This window comes from Mauremys mutica, chromosome 3 (assembly GCF_020497125.1).
Source record: "Mauremys mutica isolate MM-2020 ecotype Southern chromosome 3, ASM2049712v1, whole genome shotgun sequence".
Taxonomy (NCBI): Eukaryota; Metazoa; Chordata; order Testudines; family Geoemydidae; genus Mauremys; species Mauremys mutica.
Genome location: NC_059074.1, coordinates 152999896 through 153021175, shown reverse-complemented (window position 1 = coordinate 153021175; position 21280 = coordinate 152999896). Strand labels below are relative to the sequence as shown.

At 44.4% G+C, this 21280-nt stretch overlaps 2 protein-coding genes across 5 annotated transcripts in view; one reads left to right on the top strand and one right to left on the bottom strand.

The window, feature by feature from the left end:
* LOC123366334 (solute carrier family 4 member 1 adaptor protein) overlaps positions 1–1731 on the bottom strand; it is a 28021-nt gene extending 26290 nt beyond the window's left edge. The window contains exon 1 of the mRNA XM_045009672.1: positions 1125–1731. Within this exon, the coding sequence (XP_044865607.1) occupies positions 1125–1682 (558 nt within the window). The 5' untranslated portion in view covers positions 1683–1731. The remainder of the gene's footprint in view (positions 1–1124) is intronic.
* On the top strand, positions 1454–21066 carry SUPT7L (SPT7 like, STAGA complex subunit gamma). 4 transcript variants are annotated; one of them, XM_045009673.1, is made up of 6 exons: positions 1858–1977; positions 2631–2745; positions 2825–3261; positions 12220–12544; positions 15050–15287; positions 19980–21066. In XM_045009673.1, the coding sequence occupies exons 2-6, from the start codon at positions 2704–2706 to the stop codon at positions 20240–20242; spliced, it is 1305 nt and encodes a 434-aa protein (XP_044865608.1). In that variant the 5' UTR covers positions 1858–1977; positions 2631–2703; the 3' UTR covers positions 20243–21066. The 4 variants fall into 4 exon arrangements, with proteins under 4 accessions (XP_044865610.1, XP_044865611.1, XP_044865608.1 ...); XM_045009675.1 differs by lacking the exons at positions 1858–1977; positions 2631–2745 and adding an exon at positions 1454–1469; XM_045009676.1 differs by lacking the exon at positions 2631–2745 and having other exon boundaries at positions 1807–1977.
* Positions 21067–21280: the final 214 nt, after the last annotated feature.

Here is a 21280-nt window from a genome sequence, read left to right as displayed (position 1 = left end):
AGATTATGAAAAAACAGGAAAATGAAGACGACTGAGTTAGCTGCAGAAACCAATATTTTAAGTTTCTCATGTTGACCTGGCTGATATAGTCAATTTAACTTTTGCTTTCTTTTTTTTAAATATTTCATTTAACTATTTTAGTTCAAAACAATTTTAACAAAAACAAACCTGATTTTAAAAAAACTTGAATGTTAAACTAAATTTAAAAAATCATATGCTTGTTTTTTAAAATATTATATGCTTGCTGTTAAAGAAAAAGTCCAGAATACATAACATTGTTGTTTTAGTTAAATAAAACAATTTAAATGTCTGTCTGGTGATGTTCTCCTCCTAATACAGCATGGCAAGAAAATCCTCGAAATATTAATGATTAACCTGTTGAATTGGAGATAGTTCACCTCCTAACAACTTCATAAGTATCTGCTTCAATTACCTTTGGTAAATGAAATAACCAGATAATCATTCTTTTTCTGATATAGATATGAAACTAATCTGAAAAGTTTTCAAAATAAATCACTTAATTTATCTGTGTACCTTCTAAAAATGAAACCTACATCTATCTCTGAGTTGTGAAGAATATGTATTAAGGTTATAACAACCAACAAGAATGCACTGTTCTGTAGAAATCCATGATTAAATCAAGTTTTCCTGGCTAGGTGCATGGACCCTGCTGCATCCATGTTTGTCAGATAGTGTGTAGTTACAAGGGTGGCAGTGGGATGCTACACAGCAATAATAGCAGCATAGACCTGAGAGGCATGGTTTGGGTGGGTAGAGCCACTTATCTAGGGCACTTTGCTCTACTCCCTTAAGCAGTGCCTACACTGCTGTTTATACCTGTGATAACTGGGCACACAGAGTCAGTACTCTGCACATCACTGCACCTGCAGCCCCACTTTCAGAGGTATTTTCAGGTGCTACCCCTGGACAGTTTTGGGGGTTTACAGTCACATTTCTCCGTTTGGAGACAGGCTGCTGCCACCACCTGACAGGCAGGGCGTCCCTCCTCCCCTACCACAGGGGTTGGAACTAGGGGTGCACCACACCCCCCGGCTTGAAGTGGTTTCCATCATACACAGGTTTACAGTTTGGGTCAATGGCTCTCAGCGCCGCTCCGCACCCACCTGCAGCAGGAAGAGGCGGGAGCTGCCCCCGAAACGCAGCGTGTGCCCCACGCGCACCCGGCAGTAGGTGCGGGGCGGGAGCCGGGCCTTGTTGAGGAAGGTGCCGTGGGTGCTGTCCAGGTCGTAGACGTAGAAGCCGGGCTGGGCCTGGCCGCGGTACTGCAGCACGGCGTGGTGCCGCGACACGGACGGGTGCTCCAGGGCCAGGGCGCAGCCCGGCAGCCGCCCCACCAGGAACCAGCTCCTGCCCTCCAAGCGCAGGGTGCCCACGATCACGCCGCCCTTCAGGGTCTCCAGGCCGTAGCCGGCCTCGGCTGGGGGAGAACTGCCCCACGGCGGCTCCTGGTAGCGGGGCTGCGGGGCCGCGGCGGGGAGGAGGGGGCCGGGGGCCGAGCCTGGGGCCCGGGGCGGGCTCTCTGCCGGCGGCTCCCCACCCGCTGCTTCCCCCTCGGGGTCCCGGGGAGCGGCGCCCACCTCCTTGCCGCGGAGCGGGGCCGCCGGCGGCAGCGCCGGTCGCTTGAAGGCCCCGAACTCGGGTCCCTCGGCCACCGACTCCATCCCGCTGGGCTCGGCCGCGACCAGCCTAGCGGGTCCCCGCAACTAACCCCCCCCCCACAGAAACCTACTCCTCGGCGGCTCGGGTTCCGCCCCGGCTCAGCACCGCGAGGGCTCCGAGCCCCGGAACCAAACGGGGGGTGGAGGGAGCGCGGCGAACACCCCCACTCCGGGGGGCCATTTCCGCCGTCGGAACATCGTTTACATCCGGGTCAGCGGCTCAGGGGCGCTCGCAGTCCGGCGGTTGCGAGGTGTCAACAGCGCGAGGCTGCCGGCGTCCGTTGCGGGCCGGGGCTTGGTAAGGGGGGGATCCTCTGCCGCGGTCCCTTCCCCCGTGCTCCCCGCCGGGCTCAGCCTGACCTACGGGCGCTTCCCCCCCCGACTCCCCTCCAGCCGGGCCGCAGCGCCGGGGTCTGCTCCCGGCTTCGCCGCTGACCCGTGGCCCTGGCCCGCCCCCTCTCGCCAATCGGGGGCTGCTGCCTCCGGCACGGTGCAGCCGCAGGAGGGGCCCAGACTTCCCTAAGGTCTGGAGAGCCCGTGGGAGCCTGCGGGGGGGAAGCGCTGCACAAGTGCAAGGCGCTGCTGGGACTAGTGCTTTGTGCCTCGGCACCCAGGCCGGGGTTCATCTCCTGGGGGTGTCACAGACCATCCCCGGCGGCTGAGTGGGGGAGTAAAGTGAAGCAGTAAGTCATACGGCTTGGTCTGAGTTCTTACTGCTCTGATTTACTGAAGCAAGATCTATGTGGAGTGCTCAGATGACTGAACACCACCAGGAGCTAATTCCATACACACAGTGGACCCCTTGGACTTCTAAACTTCTGAAATTTCCCCTAGACTAGGCAAATTGGGTTGTCAGTTCTCCCTCACCGAAAGAAAGAATTCACAGAAGAACTAAAGTCTGCATTATAAATGTGAAACAACCTTATTATGTCTGTCTTCCTTTTTCTCTAGGGCCACCAGCCATGTAATCTCTTAAGATCAGCACCCTCTTGCAAGTGTTCTGAAGATCGTACTTCTTCTCAGCATGTCCTTGAATGAGAATTTTTTGGTGTTGATAACTGGAAGGGTGCTTGGAGTTTCCTAACTCCTTTGTTTCTTCTATCAAAAGCCCACTGTCTTCTCAAAGTCTTTCTCTCTTACTTTAGGTACTATACCTTATTTGTGTCAAAATGCTGCGATATTGGGGTGAGATTCCAGTGTCGACCAGTCAGGCCAACCGTAGCTCCTTTGATTTGCTTCAGCGTGAGTTTCGCACTGTGGAAGTTCAAGATCCTCCTTTACATCAGCCCTCTGCAAACAAGCCCAGGCCACCCACCATGCTGGACATCCCCTCGGAGCCCTGTAGCCTCACCATTCACACCATTCAGCTCATCCAACACAACAGACGGCTGCGCAGCCTCATTGCCATGGCTCAGGCTCAGAACCAGCAGCAAGTGGAGGGCATAAAGACGGATGAGAACGAGCCTCTGCCATCCTGTCCTGCATCCCCACCCCTTCCTGATGACCTGCTTCCTCTGGATAGTAAAACCCCCAAAATGCCATTTCAGCTAAGGCACAGTGATCCAGAGAGTGACTTTTATAGGTGTGTTGATGTCACTTTAGATTAAGTCTCTGCTGCAATGAAGTCAGGCAACTTTATATGTACAGAGGCAGTCAGATGAATCCTTTTCGGGGAGTGGCTGTCTCAGAGGATCATTAAGGAGGGAGGGAGACTAAGGTATAGTGATTAGAGAAGGAGACTAAAGTTGGAAATCCTGAATTCTACTCTTGCCTGTGTATTCATTTGCTATCTGTAAAATGTGGTTAGCAATTCTGATTTGTCTCTCAGCAGGGTGAGGCTTAGTGTTTGTAAATGTGTTTTGACATCTGATGGAAGGAGCTGTAGAAGTTCAATGATAGTCTTTTTGATCTTTAGATTCCTCATTTAAATCCAGTTGCTGATTCAAATCCAGTTTAGAGAATTGTATGGTTATGGACACTGAATTCCCTTCTCCCTAAAACTGGCTTTTCCAATTGAGGGCTAGTGGGACAGTTTGTAGGAAACTTGCATTGCTTCTGCCTCTGCTCCACCTGTTCTTTGGGTAAATAATAGGGGTCCAGTCTCTGTGGTTTTCAAACAGCAATCTTTATTTTGCCAGCACTACATTAACAAGAGAGAGTGCGTTTTCTACAGGATGCCAAGGTGCTTTACCAACTGTATAGTTTTATTTACAGAGATCTCTCACCATTATAATACAGTATGCTCTTAGGTGGAATAAGGTAGCCACTCCATACCTGTTGTAGGAGAGAAGAATAACTTCTATTAAAATAGGGAGAATTTAGGTCAACAGAAGGTGATTAACCAATTGAGTTTGGATAGGACCCCTGCTGTGGGATCTTTAAGGACCACAAATGGCTAGGAATTCGACTTTCTGTCTCACTTGAAAGTAGAGCAGGGTGACATTTTTTATCCAAAACCTTTTTCAGTGAGAAATGCAGATTTGGCAACACCAAAATGTTTTGCTAATTTGTATCAATTTTGGCAAACTGTTTGGTTTAAAAAAAAACCCAACAAAACCCATACAAAAATGAGAAAAACATCAAAATGTTTTGACACCTTCAGAACAATATTGTGGGTTTTTTTAATTTGAAACAATTAAAACTAAGTCCAATGTTTAAAATGGTCTAAATCAAAACAAAATATTTTGATTTTGTTGAAACCAAACAATTTGAAATTTTTTTTGGTGCTTGGATTTGCTGAAAATTTAAAAAAAAAAATATTTTTTTTCGGTTCAACCCAGAACAATTTTTTTAAATTGCCAGTGAACTGGGAAGTCCTAGCTGTAGTAATGCAGTGCCCCCCATATACCATGTTGGGGCACTGTTTCAATAATCACTTTGAAAAAACATCATCATCTTGTAAAAAAAGAAAAGGTCAGCTGTATAAAGATAAGATTGGGAATGCCAACTACATCAGAAAATGGTTTAGTTGTTTATATCATCAAGTTAAAATAATAATAGTAATGTGTACTTCAGTATGGTGCCTTATACCTCAGGACCTCATAGTGGTTTATAAATATTAGTGAATCAAGTCTTGCAAAAACAGGCATCATCCCTGTTTTACAAATGGGGAACAGAGGCATATGGGTGAAGTAGCTTTTCCAAGGTCACTCAAAAACTCATGTCATGTCATAGAGCCTAGATCAGGGATTGGCAACCTTTGGCACACGGCCCGCCAGAGTAAGCCCCCTTGGCAGGCTGGCCGGTTTGTTTACCTGCTGCATCTATAGGTTCAGCTGATTGTGGCTCCCACTGGCCAATGGGGGCTGTGGGAAGCGGCGTGGGCTGAGGGATGTGCTGACCGCCGCTTCCTGCAGCCCCCATTGGCCTGGAGCGGCGAACTGCAGCCAGTGGGAGCCGTGATCGGCTGAACCTGCGGATGCAGCAGGTAAACAAACCGGCCCAGCCTGCCAAAGGTTGCTGATCCCTGGCGTAGATCATGACTTGTTGTCATGTAATTTAACCATTAGATGCAATTAATGCATTTGCCCTACTGACTTCCTTTTTCAGAGCTCCTCACGTACCTAAGATAGGAAGTCAAGTGAGGCTTACTTGGATCTTGTTTGACTTTGCATACAGTTTGCATAGCTAGCTCATTCCAACTTGTTTCATTTCACGGATGGGTTAAGCTTTTTTTTTTTAGTTGAGCTTTCATTGTAAAGGTTCAAAATGTTTTTGATCAGATTTCACTTTGGTTTAGACAAATGTTGTAAATCCCTTTCATGTTTAGAGGGAATGAGTAATTAAGATAGTTATTGATAAAAACAGAACCCCAACCCTCTCCTTGTCTGCTACAGTCATTGAGGATGGTCTGGGGCAGGAGTTCCCTAATTGTGGGTCGGGACCCCTCAGCGGGTTGCAAGGCTATTACGAGGGGTGGGGGGAAAGGGGTCGTGAGCTGTCAGCCTCCACCCCAAACCCGCTTTGCCTCCAGCATTTATAATGGTGTTAGATATATTTAAAAGTGTTTTTAATTTATAAGAGGGGTCACACTCAGAGGCTTGCTATTTGGAACGGGTCCCCAGTACAAAAGTCTGAGAACCACTGGTCTAGGGAAACAATATTTATAACAGTTAGCTACCTAGGAAAGCTTAAGGACAGAATTGTGAAAAATTGGTGCAGTGCAACTTGGGAGTGACATGTTTTGTGGGTTACAAAGAGGGAGTTTTTAATGGGCTGTGGTGAATTTGGAGTTTAATGCAAAACATGGTTTAATTGTGTGCAGGACAGGAACTTGTCTTGCAGGACAGGAACTTGAAGGTCCATGTAGTGTATGCTTTTATTCAGTTCTAGGATAGAACAGAGAAAATCTCTGTGTTGAATTGACATTTTATGTGAATAAAAATAGCAGCTGCAGTTACACTAGCTAGAATAAAAGTACAAAGGTTGTCAACGCTCGTTCTTCAGTGTGTAAGATCCTAAACAGAGATAGGGAAGACATTTCCTCCTTATGATACGATTGGCTTTTATGTTTTCCTCTGAAGCATCTATTGTGTTCCATTGCCAGAGACATAGTATCAGACTAATTGGATGATTAAACTATTCCAGTTCCTTTATTCACTGTAATAACTCTAATTCTAGAGGAAACAGAGTGTGTATATACTTACAAAAAGAAAGACTAGCAGGTTTTCATTGGTGTAGGAACTGAAATCAGAGGGTTAAGTTCTCAGCATTGAAAGTTTAATGTACAGCAGATTTATAATTACTGTCTGAGCTGGAGACTTCTACCATAACATGACTGCTAGTTTTCTCTCTGTCTGCCTCCAACGGCCATGGAACCATCTTCAAAAGAGAGACAGTCTACTCCCTCACCCTTTCCCCCCAAAGCATCTCAAATGCTTTTTCTCACTTGTCAATAGAGGTTTCTTAGCTGGCCTCCATTGCTGTTCTCTCTGACTCTGTTAGATGCTTCCCTGACCTTCTGGTTCAGGTGCAGGCGCCACACCCCTCCTGGGTTGGGGAGTGGCAGCAGGCAGGAAGTACCCACTAATGGTTAGGGATTGATTTTTTTTCCAATGGGGTTGCAACTTGCATGGGGAGAATGTGCTGAGGATCAGGATTTCTGATAGTAGAGACTGGGGGATGCAAAGCAGATCAGCCCTCTTTCTCTGGACTAGTACAGCATCTTATCCCCAAATCCCAGCCAGTTTAGGTTAAATTCCGTCCACTTAGGATGGAAGAATCCCATGCACTGCTACAGACTAGGGACCGAATGGCTGGGCAGCAGTTCTGCAGAAAAGGACCTAGGGGTTACGGTGGAGGAAAAGCTGAATATGAGTCAACAATGTGCCCTTGTTGCCAAGAAGGCTAATGGCATTTTGGGTTGTATAAGTAGGGGCATTTCCAGCAGATCGAGGGATGTGATCATTCCCCTCTGTTCAGCCCTGGTGAGGCCTCATTTGGAGTATTGTGTCCAGTTTTGGGCCCCACACTACAAGAAGGATGTGGATAAATTGGAGAGAGTCCAGCGGAGGGCAACAAAAATGATTAGGGGGCTGGAGCACATGACTTATGAGGAGAGGCTGAGGGAACTGGGATTGTTTAGTCTGCAGAAGAGAAGAATGAGGGGGGATTTGATAGCTGTTTTCAACTACCTGAAAGGGGGTTCCAAAGAGGATGGATCTAGACTGTTCTCAGTGGTAGAAGATGACAGAACAAGGAGTAATGGTCTCAAGTTGCAGAGGGGGAGGTTTAGGTTGGACATTAGGAAAAACTTTTTCACTAGTAGGGTGGTGAAGAACTGGAATGGGTTACCTAGGGAGGTGGTGGAATCTCCTTCCTTAGATGTTTTTAAGGTCAGGCTTGACAAAGCCCTGGCTGGGATGATTTAGTTGGGTTTGGTCCTGCTTTGAGCAGGGGGTTGGACTAGATGACCTCCTGAGGTCCCTTCCAACCCTGAGATTCTATGATAATCCACCTGGAAACTAGTCAGTTTTCCAAGGGTGAAATCAGCACTAATTATACCAGTTCCTGGCTATCCCTGGACAACTGGGGGCAGGCAGATGAAAGACAATGGAGACACTTAAAAAGAGGTGTATTCAGAAAGGAAAAAGAGTATTGGCCTTCACAACACTCTTTGCTAGAGGGTGTTGTGAAGGCCAATACTATAATGGTGTTCAAAAGGGAGCTAGATAGATTTATGGAAGATAGGTCTATCAATGGCTATTAGCCAGGATGGGCAGGAATGGTGTCCCTAACCTCTGTTTGCCAGAAGCTAGGATTGGGTGACAGGGCATGGATCACTTGATGATAACCTGTCTGTTCATTCCCCGTGGGGCACCTGGCATTGGCCACTGTCAGAGGACAGGATACTGGGCTTGATGGACCTTTGGGTCTGACCCAGTATGGCCGTTCTTATGTTCTTAAGAGTCCCCTTGCCCAGCAGAGCTCTCCTTATTGTAATCATTGTGTTCTCCAGCACTGTGGCACTCAACCTTTCCAGACTACTATACCCTTTTCAGGTGATTTGTTTAGTGTACCCCCAAGTTTCACCTTATTTAAAAACTACTTGCTTACAAAATCAGACATAAAAATACAAAAGTGTCGCAGCACACTATTACTGAAAAATTGCTTACTTTTTCAATTTTACCATAAAATTATAAAACAAATCAATTGGAATATAAATATTGTACTCACATTTCAGCGTATAGTATACAGAGCAGTATAAACAAGACATGGTATGAAACTTTAGTTTATACTAACTTCGCTTGTGCTTTTTATGTAGCCTGTTGTAAAATTAGACAAATATCTAGAGGAGTTGATACACCCCCCTCCCCCGGAAAACCTCTGTGTACCCCTGGTTGTGAATCACTGCTCCAGCACACTTTGTAACTAATTTAACCTTGTTTTTCCAGCATCATCCTTTGCTCTTTTGCGTGGGGGGAAAATGGTTCTCAAGTGATGGGAATTTTTGCACCTCATTTGGTAAAAATCAGCTCAGCAGTGTAATGTTTCATAAAATTGAAGTGCTCATGAGAAAGCAATCTTTTCTTTCCCTAGACCTGCTGCTAGTTCAGTGCTCACCATCGACAGCCTATGACTTCCTTCCATTATTTTATGTGAGCGAACCTCAGTTGTTGCTCCACGTATTGAATTGGCCCAATTACCTTCACTTTAACATGCTAGTTAAACAGGAAATGGCCCACCAGATTTTCCTTCCTTTAAAGGAAATGGCCTTGCTAGAGAGCGGCTTGGACACAAGAATGCTTCTGATTGCTTCGTATGGGGGCAGTAGATAGATGGCATGCTGTCATGTTAAGAAACTGCCACAGAAAATGTGCCATTTTATAAGGCTGGCAACCTCATTTACTCTGAAGGCTAAGTTTGATTGATCTGAGTTGGCAGATTTGTCAATTTGCTCTAAAGTGATATTCTGTACATTACGGGCCCATTGACAGGGATGGGGAAAAACCAGCATTTCAGTTTATATAGTCTTAGGTTGGGTAGATGGTTTTTCCTCCATATCGTCTACCGCAGTGGTGGTCCATAAAAATGTAGAGGGGTTCATAGATCTTTATGTAGCTCTATGATGTAAATGAGGATCTATTATTGTCAAATGGGCCAGTATCTCATAGTATTTATGGTAACTGAAAATAGCCTAGATCCTCTTAGGCAGAGATGATAGAAATGTAAGCCATGAAATTACACACTTGCAAATCTGGGACTTGCCAACCCATGGTGACTAAATCTTAGGGGTAAAGATTCTTCTGTTCATTCGTAGCTATGTAACACTGGTTAAGTGTTAAGCAGGCTCAGGTTTGGTTGGTAGCTGAATGGGAGACTTCTTGGAAAGCATTAGAAGCTGTAGGAAGTGGTATTCTGCTGTCAAAGTCAGTAGGGATAAGTGTTTAGGAGAGCTGTGTTTCTGGAGATGCCAAACTTTGAATGAGGTGTAAAGCCAAGGTCCTTACCAGTTATAGTCATTTAAAAAAAATAATCTTATGGCCTTTTTTGCAAAGGTTTGTTGCTACAAGGACACCTTCAATGTAAAATTCGCTCTTCTGCTGAAAATGTTTTCCTGTTGATACAAGCACTGGCAAATATGAGGATAGCTCAAAGGAGTTGAGTGGGGGAATTTTCTCTCCCTCCCCAAGTGTGTTTACACAGGGTGTTTGACAGCACTTTGTCTACAGGAAGTTTCACTGTTTCCCCTGTATAACTAATTCATTAATCACCTTCTCTTGTTGTTTCTGTGAGGAAAAAACTCCAAAACAAAAACAAACAAACAAACCCAATCAGGAAACTCTGTTCACGAAACTACAAAAATTGGGATGGAGAGACAGAGAGAGGCACAGTACCTGGAAACTGTCTGTTTCTGTCTCTTTCTCTCTCTCTAAATGGATTAGATTTTATATTTACTATATTCCTTTGACCTCAGTCTCCTGGTCACATGGTAATTAGGTTCTTCTCCAGCATTCTTCTTTGCTGCTAAATGTTGCTGTGCATTGTTAATCAGTAGCTGGAGGTGGTGGTGTATCCCAAATGGGCTAACTGAATTATGTCTCCAGTGTTTAAGCTTGCAAAGTGCCTCATTTGACAGCTACTAACTATATTTAACCATGCCTCGCTACCCACCTAAAAAGAAAAGACCAGTCCCTGGCTTTGACAGTGGTTCTCTTCTGCTGTGGAAGAAGGTGGAGAATGAGTCCCCCTGTGCTGATGTTGTAAGAGGCATAGGGCTCTCTGTGAGCTACTGAAGAGTATGGCAATACAAAAAGGGTACAAAACAGCATGGATGATGCTTGGGCTACAGAGAAACTAGATGATCTTTCAATTGGTGTATCAGAGCACCTGCTTTCTCCATTCTAAGGCAGATGGCATAATTAAATAAAAATCCAGATGAGTCACTTCATAGAGATTAATAACTAGGAAGAGTTAATGACCTGGGGTCCACACAGCTATTCTTATTCCCCCAGGTAATACCCTGATCTGAGGCGTTTCCTGTGCTATTAATTGTTTTCTTTAACTTTATTATTTAAAAGAATTTCATACTAGTGAAAAATGTGGAGTTGATAGCCTGGCAAATGAAGCCCTCTAGGTATCCACAGAAGGGTTTTGGTACTGATAGCAATAGGGCGCGCTTCCCTCTTACTACCTGACACACACATGCCATGGTTCAGCCCTGTTTTGCGGGGGCCCTTTTTAAGGATCAGAGAGGAGCTGAAGCTCTGAGGTCCATGCATTTTTTCTGAGACTGAAAGGTGCCAGTTGTGATGGTATGTTCTATGGTATAGACATCTGCATGCTATGCATTGCAGTGAGACCAACCTCTCATCTTAAGCAAGCCACTAAGCAGTTAGCAGATGGTATCTGTAAGGTATCAAGTGGTGGCAATTTATTGAAAACATTTGGTGGTGTGTTTGTGGAGGAGGTGAGGAATTAGGAAGTTGGGTTTGTAAGGAGATCAGAAAAGGAAACTGATCAGAAACTGAAGGTGAAATTAACTGGTCTAGTTTAACCACTGGAACTCAGTGAAGTATTAAAAAGCAAACAAAAACCATACCAAGTGAACAGAAACTATGAATTTTAAAGTCTGTTGGGCCAGGCATATGCTCTTTTGTCTTTCAAATTCCTCAAAGCTTTTCTTTCCCCGGTGAAACTCCCAAATACTAACCCACCTCAGTAAAAAAAATTCTTACCCACTCATTATGAGAATATTGTAAATGTTGTAAGCAAGTGGTTCTCAGCCTCTCCCATACTGAGACCTCTTCTACCCTCTGCTTCCCATCCAGTTGGGATGTAGCCAGGACCCCCTCGCCCCCAATATGAGGAAGGGCAGTGTGGTCACAACCCCTAAGCTCTGAACCCCTGTTCTAAGACACCACCTTTCTCAGGATCTCCCAGCATGCTTTGTGTTACATTGCAAATTGTACTGTCTCTCCCTGCTTCTTCTATAGCACCAAGTGCATTGCTTAGAGGTGACCTGGAAAAAATGGGCGTGTACCTTTTTGTGTATACTTTATGATTTAACAAAGTGTGTGTGCTCTGCTTGTTTTTTTTTTACATTACAAATTTACATCTTATCTGTCTTGGAAGCCTCCATGGATGACTGGAGAGCTAATAGGCCTGTGACATTAGAGATAACAAGGAAGTGAAACCTGATTAACTGAGAGGGGAAGAGATTTTCATTCAGGTTGTTAAAACTCCTTTTTTGTGTGTGTGTTTAGCACCTGTTTAATTCAGATCTCTGGGCAAAAAAGCTCTTGGTTTAATTAAGGGCTGAGAAAGCTCAGTCCACATTTGAGTCACTCAAGGAGTCTTCCAGCATAAAAAAGAAAGATGAGACTCTACATTTCAGCCAATAATCAGCCAATAAACTTTCTAGGCCTCCTCCATACATAAGAGATGCCATAAAGGACCAAAACCCAACTGCTTTTCCTTTGCAGGTCACCTCTGCTAAATTAATGGCACAGATCTTTTAACAGTCAACAGTTTTTTTTTCCTCTTCCTGATTTTCCAGAGGTGGGTGAAGGCCTGCTCATGTTGTCCTCTCTGCTTTTAGAGGGAAAGGGGAACCAGTAACTGAGCTGAGCTGGACCTCCTGCCGGCAGCTTCTCTACCAGTCCATGGCCACCATCCTGGCTCATGCGGGGTTCGAGTGTGCCAATGAGAGCGTCCTGGAGACCCTGACAGACATTGCTCATGAGTACTGCTTGAAGTTCACCAAGCTGCTGCGCTTCACTGTGGATCGAGAAGCTCGGCTTGGGCAGACGCCTTTCCCAGATGTAATGGAACAGGTGTTCCATGAAGTGGGCATTGGCAGCGTGCTCTCTCTGCAGAAGTTCTGGCAGCACCGCATTAAGGATTATCACAGCTACATGCTGCAGGTAAGGATAGAGATGTGAAAAATGCTGCTTAATGAAAGACACTCCCAGTGCAATCTTCTGTTGCTATATAGAGAACTGTCTGGATCAGTGAGTTAACGTCCAGCTAGAGCTCTTATTTTGGGGGGTCAGGGAGGGTTTTAGTAAAAACAGAAGGTGATAACCTCCCCATGTGGGCTGCGAGGGGGCTAGGAGTGCTGTGGTAGTAGCATGCCTGGCCTCCAAGGGAGGAAACCCCTTAGCTGTCTGCCCTTTTGCCGATCTAGAAATATGTGGGTGGTTGGCCTGGGAGGAAGCTGTGTTTCTGTCCAGAAAGTGGGTCAGCTCAATAAAGGAGATAAGAAAGGATAATTGTTGGGACCTTCCCCAAATTCTTTTCTCCACCAGAAGCTTCCACAACTTGTTTAATATTGAAGAGATCTATTGTTTGAAAATAGATGCTCAAACAAGTAAATTCTTCTACAGAGAGAGCCTGTTCAGCCAGAGAATATGTGATTAAATTACATCAAATACTGGATCCATAATTTATCTGATCTTCCATGGATTTGTGTAAACCACCCAATAACAGAAACAGGATACTTTGATTTCCTGAGGTTCTCTAGAGTCTAGTTGAAAAGAATGGTAATCCTGCAGTGAATGAGGAGATATGCTTAGTACTAGAAAGCCCCTGGTATTTATCAGAATGATGGAATGAGTTAAACAGTGTTCAGCTTGACATACAAGTGAAACAGTTTCCATGTAAGGAAAACAAAATTCAGAAGAAGGAAAAAGTCAGTACTGATTTATCAACTGGATTTCTATTTCTGTGGGTCATTGGGATGTTTAGCTGTATTTTAGTAATGTAAAGCAGTGAGCTCACAAACCAACCTAATTTTAACATATAGCTCGTGAAATGAGGTGGTTTGTTGAAACTGTACAGAAAGTTCAGCCTGAGAATACACTGCCATGTAGTCTTTCTGTGAGCTGTTAAACAGCTGCTGCCTCCTATTCCCAGAAGTGGCTGCATTTTTCAGTGAATGCTGAAACAACTCCTGGTTCAGGGTGAGACAACTCCGGATTTGATAAAGCTCTTTGGAGTGAAAAATGCAATATAAATTTCTGTTATTACTGCAGGGAACTGGTTTCTTTTGAACTAGTTTTTCCACAGAGTTAAATGCTGATATATTGTTTTAGTGACATAGACATAAAGATATTCTCCCCTTCATGGACTCATGTAAATGCTATGAATGTGAAGGAGAATAATATTGATGTTCATTGAGAAGAGAATTGTACCCCTCTGTAGAGTCCATGACTTGAGGCAAAATCTGCCTCATCTGATCTTCCTAGGGATTTAGTCTGTGCTCCCTACCTTGGTATTTGAGAGACTTTCAGAGCAGCTCAGTTGCTTCCACACTCTTCCTGCATGGCACCCTGTGACTTGCACAGAGTTTGCATAAATCACAGACCTGCAAATGTCAGTGGCATATAAATTGTGAGTGGTTCTGATGTTTATTAAAAAAGCTACATCATCTGGATTCCTCTTCACTAAAAGATTTTTTTGTTCAAAAATGCAGATTGCATTATGAATACCTTTTTGTTCAATTTGAATATTTATTAAAGAGACAGACTCTAGCTAGTAATCTCAGTCCCCACCTAAAGCACCTCTTGCTGTTTTGAGGTCTGGGTTTCCCGCATAGCTGTACCACTACAGCTAACTGTTGACTTGCAGTAACCTCTGCTATTCTGGGGTGTGTCTAGACAAGGAAGTATGTTTTGTTTTAAAACAGCTGTGCCACTGCACCTCAGTCTAGACCTGTAACAGTCACTGTAATTCTAACCTGGGCCTATCCCGAGCGAAAGGCTCCTGAACATTACAGAAATGTGTGATACAGACAAGCACTAGTAGTAGCTGGATTTAGACTGCAAAATTCACTTCATTGATGATGTATGGTTGATAAGAGCCTAAATTTCTAGAGGTAAAGGGTTGCTGCTGAATTTCATCCCTATATTCATTTCAATCAAATGGCTGGAGAAAATGTTCACTGCATTTCTGTTGTTGATTGAACAAAAGATAGCCAGGCTCTGTAGGTTGTGATTAAAAATGGTGACAGCTCAGAAGTTAAGTAGTTAAAGTTTAGGAGTGGGACTCAGGACACACATGGGTTCTATTTCTTGTTGTGCCCCAGACTTGCTGTGTGATCTTGGGTGAGTGAGTTTGCTAATTTCTGGGCCCCCATTTCCCCATCTATGAAATAAGGCTGCTGATACTTATTCACCAGACAGGGGTGCATTAACCTTATTGAAGCCTTAATGAATTAACCCTCTTGAAGTCCTTGGAAATCATCAGAAGTTGTGAAAGGACAAAACATCATCATTATTATTAATGTGTATAATTTATTTCTGCTTGAGTACCTGTTTCCTTTGATTAGAAACCTGTGATCTGTTGGAGGGAGGGAACACTGCAACACAGTTGCTTTTACTGCTTTGTCTGAAAATTCCAGCCTTTTTGTCTCCAATGATCACTGGCAGGTTAGCAAACAGCTCTCCGAAGAGTACGAGAAGATTGTCAACCCTGAAAAGGCAGCAGAAGACACAAAACCTGTGAAGATTAAGGAGGAGCCAGTCAGTGATATCACCTTTCCCATAAGTGAGGAGCTGGAAGGAGATCTGGCATCTGGTGACCAGTCTTTGCCTGTGGGAGTCCTTGGAGCTCAGAGTGAGCGTTTTTCTGCCAATCTGGAAGTAGAGGCGTCCCCGCAGGCTACAGGTAAGAGGCAGCCTTCTGTTGTAAACACTCCCTCAGCTTTTCCAAATGGCCTCATGTATTTTACTTTAGCAAAGCTACAGCTGATGGGGGTTGGTTTTGGTCCTGTGGGAGGAGGGTTCTATTTTAAATTAAAAAGCAGCAGTGAGGTTTATTTAAAACCTTGCACAAATACAAGATACAAAACAGGGAGCAAAATGTAATGTAGTTAATGAAGTGCTAGAGATTTATCCCATACAAATAGATTGGAGTATTCGGCAGTAATACTGCAAGATGCACAGTTTGCACTAATGTTACTCTAATGATAGCAGCCATTGTGCTAGCATAAAAAGTATACAGTAGAAAATATTCTACAGCAATGGCTGCAGTCATTGGAAGCATGTAAGCCCTTATGGTGTTCCATTCTACAGTAATGGTTCAAGCACTGCAGCTTACAATAATATTTCTCAAGTGTGTGCTGCTACTAGCATAGAATTATGGTAGTATATGTTTGAATAAGGGTAACCTTCTGCCAATCCAGTATAACAAAGGGAAAATACTTTTGAACACTTGTAAAATGTGTATAAGAGGAGGGCCAACAGACTTTCCTTTTGCATATGAAGCAACAAAAAAAAAAGCTGCTTTTTATTCCGATTCCTAATGAATAAACAGTTACAAAAATAATCCAGTAGATGTTCTGTTTCTGAGGTGGTGCCAGGAGTTTACCATTTCCTGAAATTATCAGCACAGAAATAGTTTCACTTGCAATGAGGATCTTGTTTGAGGATGCCTGTTGCTGGATTAGTTTGGGCGTGTTTAGTTCTGGCAGCTGGCTGCTGGGGGAGCTTCTAGTTTGTGAGGCTGTGGCTACACTTAGCACTTCAAAGCGCTGCCGCGGTAGCGCTTTGAAGCGCTAAGTGTAGTCAAAGCGCCAGCGCTGGGAGAAAGCTCTCCCAGCGCTGTCCGTACTCCACCTCCCTGTGGGGAATAACGGACAGCGCTGGGAGCCACGCTCCCAGCGCTGGGGCTTTGACCACACTGGCGCTTTGCAGCGCCGCAATTTGCAGTGCTGGAGAGGGTGTGTTTTCACACCCTGCTGCAGCGCTGCAAATTTGTAAGTGTAGCCAAGCCCTTAGTTTTCTGTGAAGTTTTACAGTGCTGAACAGACTAATCAAACTTGCCAGGTAGCCCATGACTCAGTGTAATCGAAAAATTGTGGTCCACATTCTTTGACCTGGGTATAAGAACAAGAACCAAATAATGAGGGAAGGGGGAACTGGTTGATGGGACTTAGAGCTTACCTCCAGGATTGAATTTGTCCCAAGCTGGTAGTGATTGATTGTCATCACCTTCTGATTGCTATTTGATCGATTATGTGAAATGGGCTGGCAGCTCTCCGTCCCATTCTAGTAGATGAGTGTTCACATCACGAAAACACCACTAAATTAGCAGCTTCAGCAATGACAGCAAGGACTGATTGGGCCATGGAGACTGAACTCCCCTCTTGCTCCTAGAAGTCATCACTCCAGGTCAGAATTGAGGCATATTGGTTGACGGTGTGGGAGAATCTTGTACCACTACCACCTGTGTTTGTACCTGTTCTGTATCTACTTACAAGTTTCACTCTCTATGGCTATCAAGTCAGGCCCATGCACCGACTCTGAGTTCTCTGGAAAATTATGAAGAATTCCCACATTCAAAGAGTGTGTGTTTTGATTTGTATATACAAGCACCTGAACTCAGCCATTCCCTGCAGAAATAAGTGTTTCACTCAGAAACCCAGTTAAAAGTGATGAGGTCTCTTCTATTAACCTTAATCCAAGTTACATGTGCACTGAGGGGAGACTAGATATCAGAGTCTACTAGTTGTTTAAAGAATAACACACTTGGGTTTTAAAAAACACAAATCGCTCAGATGTTTTGCTGGGAACTTGAATTGTTTTCTGCAGTGCCTCTGAAATGTGAAGTGCTCTTATTTTGTGTGGGAGGGAATGGTGAACTACTCCTGGGCCATAAGGGATTATGAGTGATTCATCTGAAAAGCTTGGTATTAGCATCTACCACTTGAGACCCAGAGGATAACATACTAGCTGTATATTAAATGCCCTGTGCTCCTCTGATACCAGACTGATGTTTTCTAATTATGAATAGAAATGTTCTGTTCCTCTCTGAAGATCCCTGTTCACTGCGCAAGGGCCTGTGTGTGCTGGAAACCACATCTCTCTCTAAAGGAGTCCCAGTGTGGAGCTGGGCAATGTTGAGGGCATAACATCAGATGGAGGGAGAGGAAGCTACTGGAATTAGAATATCGGCATCTTCAAAATGGGAATGAGCCTATTAGGGAGACAGCAATGTCCAGTGATTTGAGCACAAAACTAAGAGCCAGGGGCTCCTGAGTTCTAATCCTGCCTCTGAGTATATCCTTTGTTGTGGTCATGGGCAAATCACTTCATCTCTTTGCAGATGGGGGAACTGAGACACACATTGGGATACTATTTCTTTGTCATGTGGTGAGAGTGTTGTGAGGATTAATACGTTAATTTGTTATGTGCTTTGATGTTAAAGTGCTCTGAAGATGAAATGTCCTGTGTAAGCGTTAAGTAGTTTTAGTCATTGGTGACAACACTCAATGAGAAAGGGAGCTAATGGGAATAGGCCTTAATGGTGAAGTGAAACTGGTGAAAGAAGGAAACCCTCCGATTATTGTTTAGACTGGGACTATAGCCTTAAGACTGATAGCATGTTAATGATGTATCCTCATGGTTGAAAAGAGGATAGATTTACTTGTAATGAACATAATGGGGATTTTTAGTGAGGCTTCTGGACACCACTAGGCCCTGTAGTTCTTCCTGGCTATCTAGCTCCTAGACCGACACAGCCTGTGCTGCCTGCTGCCCACCCCATAGGGTCTCCCTAAGCCAGGGGTAGGCAACCTATGGCATGGGTGCCGAAGGCGGCACGCGAGCTGATTTTCAGTGGCACTCACACTGCCCGGGTCCTGGCCACCGCTCTGGGGGGCTCTGCATTTTAATTTAATTTTAAATGAAGCTTCTTAAGCATTTTAAAAACCTTATTTACTTTACATACAACAATAGCTTAGTTCTATATTATAGACTTCTAGAAAGAGACCTTCTAAAAATGTTAAAATGTATTACTGGCACGCGAAACCTTAAATCAGAGTGAATAAATGAAGACTCGACACACCACTCCTGAAAGGTTGCCGACCCCTTCCCTAAGCCCTTGTTTGGGCTAAGCAGTTGTGAAAGGTTTACAATGCAAACACCATTGTGATGATAATGGGAGGATTCTCTTTGTATAATTACTAGTAACAGGGGAAGTACAAAATGTTTGGCTCAGCACCCGGAAGCTTAGATGCTTATTTAAACTTGAGGTAAGCCTCTTGAGTCTGCAGACTAGGTTTGGAAATCTCCCAAGCTGGCTTCTTAGTTTGCATCTGCATTTTATTTTTCATGTGAATTTAACCCTGACCTCCAGGGATCAAATTTGAGAAGCGAGAGAAGATTTCAGTCTCCCTTCAGTCCTTGGTTGTTATGCTAAGACTCTCAACAAGGGGCCCAATTAGTATCAGTTGTAGTGGGTTTTTTGTCTTTTTCTCTTTCAAAATAAATTTGCAGAAATAAAAAAATCTATAATTTATTCCTCTTAAGGACAACATTAAAACAAAACAAAATCCACCCATCACTGTGTTGGGGAAAAAAACCAACAACTTGGATATAATCTTACACAAAAGGCACATCGATCCTATGATAGAAATAAAATAACTAACTTCTTAATAGTGTTGGGCTTTGTGATGTGGACATTTAGCCATTATGAACTGAACTAAGAACCACCCAGTTCCTTTCATATGGGCCACTGAACAGATATCAGGTGACTGATGGCTTAATCACTGTTTATCTGAATAGGGTTTAAACCAAGTGACCAAGAAGTGAAAGGTTCCATATCTCATGGCCAATCTTCTGAGCCTCTGAGAAGAGACTTGCTTGTAATCTGATGCTTTTTTGTTTCTGGTCAAGTCAGGGATGTGGTGTGTGTGGTCCTCTTCTGGCCCTGTCTGGAATGAAGTAGAAGAGCTGGCATAAAAATGAAAAAATGGGCAAAGGTTTGGTGGGCCATTAATCCAGCTTTCATTGACCTCCTAAAGGAGTTCTTGGTTGAAGTTTTGGGAAGAAATTATTACCGCCTCAGGGAATCACTGAGGAGAAGATTCCCCCATTTCCCATCTCTTCACAGAACACCTTGGAGTCCGGCACTGCTGGCACTATAGGGCCTGTGGAGGCCATAAAGGATACTGCTGTGTCCTCCAAGTCCTGACTCCATGCAGGGCCTGGGCATCTTGGCCTGACCCCTGTGTTCTTGGCACTAGCTGATGCTGTTGAGTTCTTGGAGGATGCCTGGCCCTTCTAAAACTGACTCATTCTCTTGGGAAATTCCACAGAGGGCTGCAGTGAAGAGAGGCGAGGGGCAGTGCAGGCTTAGTCAGCCCCTGCCCTAGGAGGAAGGTGATCAGAGTAAATACTGCTTTTATATGCTTTGTCTTTTTGTTTCACAGCCGTTCTGTCTCCAACCTCGTGAGCCCAGCCTTAGGGGTTAGCCTGCTCTTGCTCTTTCTCCAGTGATCTGCTGTCCTTTGCACCCGTACATGTGTTCCTATGCACTCTTTGCTTGGTGCTTAATGAGTACTTTGTCTCTCTCCAGGTGCTGAGGTCAATGCTTCCCCTCTCTGGAACTTGGCTCAGGTGAAAATGGAGCCTCAGGAAAGTGAGGAGGGCAATGTTCATGGGCATGGGGTCCTAGGCAGCGATGTCTTCGAGGAGCCCATGTCAGGCATGAGCGAAGCTGGGATGCCGCAGAGCCCCAATGGCTCTGAGAGCAGTTATGGTTCTCATTCTCCTGACAGCCTGATGGGATCCTCGCCTGTCTTCAACCAACGCTGCAAGAAGAAGATGAAGAAGATGTGAAAGGGAAGAGGTCTTTTTTTCTTTCGAATCCTGCTAATGTGTGACAGTGACTTGAAATGAGCCAATAGGGCCCTTGGTACCATGGGGACTATAATAACCAGTGTTGGCCCTGGGTTTTGGGGGACAGTCTGTGAAATTATCATGTAAGGTTCAATCTGCAGTGCACATCAACTCACCCATCTTCATTTTGCCCATGACTCCTCTTCCCATTGGGCTCTGCTCTGCATCCCCATCCACAAGATTGCAGGAGAACTCAAAATGGGACCCATCCCCATCCTACAAACATGGCAGTGTCACCAGATCTCTGGCAGGGTGGGAGTGCGGGAGAGAAAGCAGGCTAGTGGTCTTGTTGACCGTGGCTGTTTATACTCACTGAGCCAGGGGAGTCAAGGCTGCATCTTGACAGTGAACTTCTCAAAGTGGAACCAGGAGCAATTAGCCTTACCTAGTGCTGGCCCTGTTAATAAACAGTTTTCTTTATTTTGTTGGATTGTATGTGGCAATTTCAGCCCAACTGAGTTGCCCTGTTGGAAGCTGCTATCTTGACATTTGAAATAGCTTCTGTTTTGGTTCCTGTTTTCTTTTAATGGCGCAGCTGATTGATAGCAATAATTATTTTTGTTCTGTGGATCCACGGCTAATGTTCAACTCAGAGCTTTTAATTTGATTCATTGAGTGTCTCTCTTAACAAAAACTGGAATGATCATGAGTCAAGTAGGAACACTGGCTTAAACCGGCTCTATACCTATAACCCATTGGGAGGTTCAAGGGAGGTTTACTGAGCCTCATATTTGTCCTTACAATTGCACATTAATCTTCTGAAAGAACAAGCTCCTGGCATGGTGTTTTTGTTTGTTCATATAACATTCATGGCCCTAATTCTCTTTCTTGATTGTATTTCATGTTCATTGTATGGAAATAGAAGCCAAACAGATAAAACTCTCCTGCGTGTCTAATAAGAATCAGTGGCCATAGAGTTTCATGGACATCAGTGTTAAAAACTGTTGTCTCAATGTTAAAGGTACTGTCTAGTGGTCA

Coding starts and splice junctions, on each gene's coding strand:
- SUPT7L (XM_045009673.1), top strand. CDS start 2,704: ATGTCCTTGAATGAGAATTTTTTGGTGTTGATAACTGGAAGG. Junction 2,746..2,824: donor TGGTGTTGATAACTGGAAGG/GTGCTTGGAGTT, acceptor CTCTTACTTTAG/GTACTATACCTTATTTGTGT. Junction 3,262..12,219: donor CCAGAGAGTGACTTTTATAG/GTGTGTTGATGT, acceptor CTCTGCTTTTAG/AGGGAAAGGGGAACCAGTAA.